Consider the following 8,328-nt stretch of genomic DNA (forward strand, 5'->3'; position numbering starts at 1 on the left):
TCAAACCTCTGCACGGTGAGAAGTAGATGAGATTTCAAACGAAAGCCCGTACGCCCAGCACAAGCGAGCCATGGTATTTTATGGTGACGTAGTCGCGCTTATTTGTTTATTTTCACCACGTAGTGCATTATGTAAATAGTTTCCTTTGTCCTAGTCCACCTCTGTCCCTATCCCCTTAACCCCATCCCTGTTGCTGACCGCTGTTCAGGTGTCATCAGCAGAGGTTGCCACACAGTTACAGTGTGGTCAGCAGCAGTTATCCTTACTTTCCTTTTCATTATGTCATTTAAAATAAATAACCAACTACTACTACTACTACTACTACTACTACTACTACTACTACTACTACTACTACTACTACTACTACTACTACTACTACTTACCAGGAAGCACTGCGTCCTGCTGGAGAATCAAGGTCACGCCTTTATGTAAGCAGCACTGCCTGTAACGTGATCGATTGTCACGTGATTTTGATAAACCGGCTAATGTAGGACGCGTGTAACTGCTACTGGAAGTGCGCCGCGCCAGTGGTGATAAATAGTTTAGATATATGTCATAAATAAAGTGCACAAATAATGCTCATGTAGTTTATAACTGAACATGCGCAACTGGAGCAGATCCCACGTCTGTATAGTGCTGCGGGCAGCAAACTGCACCATTCAAGTGGTCCTCAACGTTGTCCTGTGGTTATCGCACTGCTGTGAACAGACACGATAAACATACTGTATGACACTTTGTGTCGGAATAGAACACTGTATGACACCTTGTGTCGTGGCCGTGCAGCAGGACCAATGGCAGCGCGGCTTGCAAATTCAGGTGCTTGCGTGGGTGACAATGCGCTGGACGACGAACAAAGTGTGGACGGATACCTTTAGATGTGCTTGCCCTCCTGATTGGTCGAGACACCTGCAGCTTCCACAGTGCTTCACGGAACTACTGAGACAGGATATAGGTTCTCACCGAATTTAGTTTGCTTTGCCGCCTTGCACGCGTTTCATTTTGACATGATAAACTGTGTGAGACCCGCAGCTTGACAGCGCGTAACCTGCTGGCAGTCTTATTCGACCAAGTCAGGAGGGAATTTGCGCCGCCCTGAGGTTGTGATGGTTGTCTTCATCGCCTCCTCCTCCGCTTTGTTTTTGTATTGGTTCTTCGCAGGTTCTTCTACCTGTACCACTTTGCGTTCTACGCGTACGACTACCGCTTCAACGGACAGTACAGTGGATTGGCCCTGCTGACCTCCTGGTTCTTCATACAGGTCTGCTTCTGGTGTCATCTGCGCACCGCAGGGGAAACCATCTTTTGTTCCTCGTGTCGTGTCCCTGAAACTGCGTGAACCGCTTATCCTCGCGTTTTCTTTTTGTTTTCTTTTAGCACACTCACGCACATGGTAAACACACTGTTAAGTGCTGCTCCTACCTGCCTTTGAACACCTACCAGCAACCAACCGAGCAAGCTAGCAATCGAGCAGCCGAGCAACTTATTCTGTGCGCTCGACGGAAATGTGAATCTAATGCACAATGTTGGGCTAGTTGGAATTTTTGTACATTAGGCGCTTTCAAAGAGGATCGTACAAGGAACAGAGCAGGCATTCCTTTTGTTTCGTTTCCTCCTCCTTCCTTAAGAGCGCCTGAAACGTACAGTAACTGGGATTTCACAGTTTCTGGGGCATCAAGGCTATGATTTTTAAAGAGCGTGGGCCTAGACTGCCGGCTTTGAAAACTTGGGCAGACCTGGTCTTCGTGTGCTTGCATACTGCGATGCCTATTTCCTCCCGTCGTTATTGCCGCGCATCATGTTGCTCTTTCTTATAAACAGGTATTCCCCATTCTCTCCTGGAACTGCAGCATATTGCATTGAAGCAGTTGCGGCAACCCTTATATAAGCACCGCATACTGTCACAACTTTCGTAATAAATCGCTTTTAACCTGCCATATACGGTAGCCAGGATCATCGTTATCATCATCATGAGTACATTAAAGAGCAAATGCGAGAAGCTATTATTTCAGTTGAGATTAAATAAGGAAAATGGAGCTGAACAGATAATGTAATGAGTTGAGCCGATCTTTGGGGCTTGGTCCGTTAGATTGACGGAATCGGTACCAAGTTAAGAGAAATAGTGAGCTGTAGTAGAGACTACGATGAACAGGAGGAGGAGGAAAAGGAAGGAAGGAAAGGTAGGGAGGTCAACCGGACGCACCTTAGGTTTGCTACCCTACACTGGGGAAGGGGTTTAAGGGAAGAAAAGAAAGGAGATGGAGAGAAGAAGGTACTATCGGTGTGAATACACGCGGATGTCCACAACTTCACGCCTATGATCGGTCACTGAGACCAGTCGCTTTCATGAAGCGTAGCAGGGCCCGCGTCGCTTTGTAAGCCTGTGACGCGTGGGGCCATGGTCCGAGAATATGATGAGAGATTAGATCTAAATATTAAGTGTCAGATTAGAATAAATGATATTTGGGAACATGCAGGTGTAAGATGAAGTCAAATGGCGCAGGTGAGGAATAACTGAAAACAGCTGAAAAGAACCATCGGCATGTGCTAGATCCAAATGGGCTGATGACGATGATGATCATGAACGTTACTATTCATAGAAACGCTAAAGTAGTTTAAACATAGTTTGTCCAATACAGCCGCTGACCTTCCGTCGTAATCCGAACGTGCCTTAAGCACTGTTTCATTTCTCTGGGGGATGGCACTGGAGATTTCTGGTTGACATGCCTTAAAGCTGCCAGTTTCATGCGTCTCCCTTCCCAAGCATTCCATTTGTGGTCCTTGTAGCCCTTTTTCTTCTGTTACAATTAAAGTGCGTTAGATGTTTTAATTACTCGATTTAATTCTGACTGCGACTGTGCAGTGGCCGTCGTTTGCCGCGAGGACTCCTGCCGGCACGTCCACGTGTGTTCTGCCTCGGGTGAAGCTGATTCGCATAGTTTCGGTTTCTGTCTAGTCTGTTTAGGCAGCTGCATTTCTCAAACCTAACTTGCCCCGCTGCTGACGCGCGCGCGTTTCGTTTTCCATCTCCGTCGCAGCACTCGATGATCTACTTCTTCCACCACTACGAGCTGCCGTCGATCCTCCAGCGCTCCGGCGGCCTGGAACAAGGCGAGCCGGCCCGCGCCGGCGCCACCAACGGGGCGGCCGGCACCGAGGCGTCGGCCGCCGCGGGAGCCAGTGGCGGCCCGGCCGGCGGTGGCGGCGGCACGCAAAGCTCGGCGACCGCATCGCAGCAGCAGCAGCAGAACCAACGCGCCAACGGCGTGAGCGGGCCGTTCCACTCGACGACCGTCCGCTTGAACGGCCACGGCGCCATCGCCATCCAGCAGTCGGGCGACGCTCCGCGCGTCGCCTTCATCCGAACCGTATACATCGGCAACCTGCTGAACGCGGCCACGCTGGGCGCCGCGGCTACTGCGTCGCAGTCACCGAACCAGCAGCAGCAAGAGCAGTCCCAGTCACCGCAGCAGTCTCAGCAACAGCAAACACAGCAGTCGCCGAACGACGGCTCGAGGAGTGGCGTCGAGGAGGCTAACACGAGGAACGGCGAAGGGGACGTCGCGCTCGCTCCGAGCGGTCGCACCGACGGCAGTGCGGAGGTGATCCAGACGTCCGACGACACGTCGGAAAACTCGACCAAGCTGGCGAACGTCGGCGACAGAGTGGCGAAGGAGCGCAAGGAGTCGACGTCTTCGTCCTGCGAAGACCTCAAGGGCGAAGGGGACGCGGCGTCTCAGAACGACGAGACGACCGGGCCGGAACCGGAGCCAGAACCTGCTGTTCCTGATGGTCAAAATAGTGCGCCCAGCTCGGAAGACCCGCTGGCGTAGTGCCAGGTGGTAGCGGTCTTTTTTTTTCCTGTCTTTTTTTTAAGTGTTTTGTCGTGTGTGGAGTGGACCACTGAAATATCGCCAGCCCTGTGGGCTTATGTGACGCACCGGGTCAAGTTAGTCTAGAGTGAGGAATCATGTTAGCCCTAGGTGCAAAGTCCATGCCGACGTGCTCTGGCGAAATGTAATTTTGTCACCAGCAGCTGCAGCATTGTGTTCTGTGTTCGTTTGGTTTGCCTAGCTCTTGGCACACGGACTCTGTTCAACGAGAAACTTCTGCTGGCAACTGTGAGCAATTGTGACTACACTAATAAGAGCAAGTGCGAACTGTGGAGATACTGAACAGCGACGTGTCGATGCTTTGCGATGTCTCTGTCCTCGGAATGGGGCACATTGCTGACCGCTTCGGCTGCCAAACTGTGAATCCCTGTCGTGGCACTAATGTTGAGCACTTCAGAGACAAGTGCTGCTGTTTTGTATGGCCAAGGTGCGTGACACCGCTTACCCAGTCATAGGCCGTACGCTGTTGTACAAAGTTGAAGAAATGCCGACGCTATAGTTGGGGCTGTGACCGATGTAGTAGAGTGCAGAAACTGATGACGGTCCTGGGCCTGAAGTTTGAGGTCTCGGTTGGGATCCAGCGCTATAGGTATGTCTATCGTGGTGTATAAAAGTGGTGGTATTGCTCTACGTCACTTCATTTTTGTTTTCCAAGGACTGCAATGCACATTTAGGAATCGAGACTTCATGAAAGTGGGTGCTGCCACAAAGGCGTGCCTTTTCTTTCATTTTTTTTTCTCGTGGTGGTGCAGCCGCAGCAAATGTAAAAAAAGAAAATAGCTTGAGCGTAGATGTTTTCTTTCTGATCTTTCCCTTTCACAATGCTTTAATATTCTGGTCGAGCGAACATTTCTGTTACTGTAAAAATAGCTTCCAATGACACACCTTCAGTGCCATTTAATTGCTGTAAAGGCTGCTTAAATAACTTATTGTCCACAAATTCTATGCCATGTTCTGAATGCAAGGCACTGCTAGTAAGCAGTGACTTAGTGCTTCATGAGAGTTGTTAGTGATCTACTTAGGGTTTCAGAAGCGATAAATATGAGAAGAAAAGAGAAAGGGCAGTGGGGTTCCAGCGACTGTGTCGCTATTAATACTTACTTTGAAAGTTCTTTTTTTTTTCGAAAGTTTGTCCGACGGTATAAACAATTAAATGCACGAATATAGGCCGGTTTCGGTGATGTACACCAGTAGTGCTTGACGATTGGTCCAATGAAGCGAAGAATCATGGTCCGGTGGTCTCGACAGATGAAGGTCCACTGTTTGCAGTTAGCACCGTCGGATCTGATTTAGGTCAGGGCATGTCCACAATAAGTGTTCGATTCACATGCAAAGTTCTTCCCTCATGCGTGGCCGTGAAAAATTGGATCTTGTGTGGCATTGAATTAGATGTTGTGGCCTTGCCTCGTGTGTATTTATGATCGCCGTGAATTGACACACCTGTCACCTTGCTGCTACATTTGCAAGCGTTCAGTCAAAAACACGCATTCTTGTATTTTTTTTTTCCTGGGCGGCGTGGCTTTAGTCCCCTTCGCTGTTCTCGCCTCCGAGTTTGTTTCGAAAATAAAAAAAGAAAGAAGCTACAACAACTCATTTGCCTTGTGCTTTTTCTTCAAGCATGGAGCTGTCAGCACTGTCCACCGGGCAGATTGTATACTAAAAAAAAACACACACACATTATAAACCACATATGGCAATGCTAAGTTGTTTAGTGTAGCGCAACTATAGCTCACCGGTACACAGGTTTACGGGCGAGATACACATGGTGCGATTTTGCGTGCAATCCGTCGGACGGCATGTCGGGTTCCCACTTGCCGCACACGTTACGAACGAGCGAGCAGTGCATAGTTCCGCCCAGAACCGGCGCCCCTGCATGGACGCTGGGGATACTTCGTAGCTTCGCAAAGAAAGTGAAAACAAACGTCTTTGCACTGCTCTTTCGTTTTACACAGATGATGCCCATAAAAACAACTCTATGTGAGCGGCAACTTTTCCGCAATGCCGTCCGCAGCATCGGCTCCGTTGACAGTCACCGAATTGCTAGGAGCCGGCAGGCATAGCTCGCTGGCCCGTGAGGTCCCGAGACCAGTGGCGCTTGCGACATAACTGCGTATAGGTCGTTTTAAAGGTCGTATGCAGGTATTATGGTCCTATATTATTATTATATTATGGTCGTGTACTATTAAGGTTGTATGTAGGTCGTATTGATCAGCACAACGTGTATGCAATTATGTCGCGCTTGAATTACAATGCGTTTGGTTTTCTCGACGTCGACGAGCAAGCCGGACGAGCTGTCGATCGCTGGGAGACGCTAGGCCTAGATCGCTGGCCTTCGGATCCGGGGCTGACAGCCCTTGCGATTCGTCCGCAGCTCGTAATAAAGCTCCTTGACTCGTCAACGCAATCAATGTGTGCACATTTGTGTCGCTCCTAAATGAAAGTACAATTAGTTTTCCCGACGCCGCTGGTAGCGATGAGAAAACACGCCAGCCAGCCGAGCGGTAGACCATGCATTTGCTGCGGTGGCTGCGCTGACCGCTATTTCGTGCTACGCCTTATGACATGCACACTTCCGCGGTCACTTTATTCCACAAGCTATTTCGTTGCAGAAACAAATCGTAGCCGATGTCTGCGCAGCGGTCAGCGGCGAAAGAGGCGAGCGTTTCGATCAGGGACACGGAGTAAGATAGACAGGAGTGCCAACTCGCCTGATAAGGCGTTCCATATAGTGTCCAACGCAAGCGTGATTTGGTGACAAGGATCATAGATGGCGCTTGATTTAATTGCCCTTGTCTGGAGCGCTGTCGGCGGCTGACGTCTGCTGCCTGAAACCTACTCTCCCTTTCCCACTCTATCCTCTCATCCTTCTTTTCCCATCCCCATTACGCTGCGCCGTGCTCCCATATGGGCTGCAGAACTGAGCGTATTTCCCCTCTCCCAAATCACGAAGAAGAAGAAGCTGCGGTGACTTGTCTAGTTGGGAGGATAACAAGTGGGCTCGATCAACAGCTCACAAATGGAGCTGCGCGCGCGCTTACCGCTATTATAGGCTCGGCGCTCTACGCGCTTGCTCACTGCCGCATCACGCATATGACATCCGCCATAATTCGACTGCGCAGAACTACGAAAAGCTCAGCCGAACATGTTGCCAGAAAACAACCTTTATCGTCTTTCCTTAATAAGTGCAGCTCCTTCGTAAACGAAGGAAAGAACGGCGCTGAGATTGCGCACTAGAATTTTAGTGGTAAATCGTGCAAGGTTCATGGCAGCGTTATCGTAGTTTGAGGTTGAAATGAATTTCATATTGAAGAACACGAGGGCTGTATTGTCACAAAGGAGACTACCACCATCTTAATCTGTCACCCGTGTTTGGAACTTAATATTCACCTAGAATCAAGCAAGATAAGTTTTATTGCGCATTTGGCGTCTTGAGTCGCTATAACAGCACATCGTGTACGACTGTTTTTTTATGTGACAGCAACAGCGGTTCACCTCCCTCAAAGGAACATCGAAGCGCGAAATACTTCATTTTGAAATCAGTGCACCAGAATGCCGTGGTCCGGTAACTTTCACGGCTAACTCCACTTCCCTGCCCGTATGGCCGTCTTTTTTTCCTTCACTCCCCCGCCCCTTTGCTATCATTTCGTTTTTATTGTTCACAATTTCGCTTGTTAGTCGGTAGCATCCGTTGTTGACGATAGCCGCGATAACGTTACCTTTTACGGGGCGACTCGGGCAGAAAGCTGGGTGTACCCGACTCATTTCTTTGCTGCTTGTAAGGTTTTTGACATGGTCAATTCGTGACTTGACCGCAAGGCTGCGTGAATTTTTATTACCCCAACTCGGGAAAGAGCGAAAAGGAGGGTGCCTCGAAACTGAGAGGAGGCATGCGGAGGCAGAGACCACTGCGCAACGTAGGGCGCGTTTTGTTTTTTCCACAACAATAATGAATTCGCAGTAACAACGTGTCATTATTTGTTGCTCTGCGGCAAAGCGACCGAACAAGAGAGAGAGAGAGAAAGTTACTGCATGTGCTCCTAAAGGACCCTCTAAAACAAGTGCGCATGGTTGAAATCCCACCGAAAGGCAAGCACGCTGGGCCGAGTTCGCCGAGCCCAGGGTCACGTGAGACTGACGCGCCGGACCGACTTTTCGGGGGACAGAGGAGGGGAACGGGATGCCTTCAGTGAGAGTCGGCCCCCTGAAGGCTGGCTGCATGGCTGAATGCTCCCTCCTATAGTTTGTTTCCTTCCTCCGCGAGATGGACGTTCTACAAGGCGGGGGGTGGGAGAGGGGAAGGTGTAGACAGGCAAGACTCCTGTTGGTCGCTCATTTAAAGGAAGGAGATTGCGCTCTGGAACATAGAGACTGGACTTTGGTTAATTACTTTCACCCCAAAATCGCGACTCCGAAGGTGGCAGCGCAAATGGTGGGCGCA

The 8,328-nt window shown here is 49.8% G+C and overlaps 1 protein-coding gene across 2 annotated transcripts in view; it reads left to right on the plus strand.

The window, feature by feature from the left end:
• Window positions 1–4,520, plus strand: part of LOC135916202 (membralin) — a 270,073-nt gene extending 265,553 nt beyond the window's left edge. For both annotated transcript variants that reach the window (XM_065449488.2, XM_065449489.1), the window contains 2 exons: window positions 1,159–1,258; window positions 3,036–4,520. In XM_065449488.2, the coding sequence (XP_065305560.1) occupies window positions 1,159–1,258; window positions 3,036–3,830 (895 nt within the window). In that variant the 3' untranslated portion in view covers window positions 3,831–4,520. The remainder of the gene's footprint in view (window positions 1–1,158; window positions 1,259–3,035) is intronic.
• The last annotated feature ends 3,808 nt before the right edge of the window (window positions 4,521–8,328 follow it).

Source organism: Dermacentor albipictus, chromosome 9, assembly GCF_038994185.2.
Source record: "Dermacentor albipictus isolate Rhodes 1998 colony chromosome 9, USDA_Dalb.pri_finalv2, whole genome shotgun sequence".
NCBI classification, from domain to species: Eukaryota; Metazoa; Arthropoda; class Arachnida; order Ixodida; family Ixodidae; genus Dermacentor; species Dermacentor albipictus.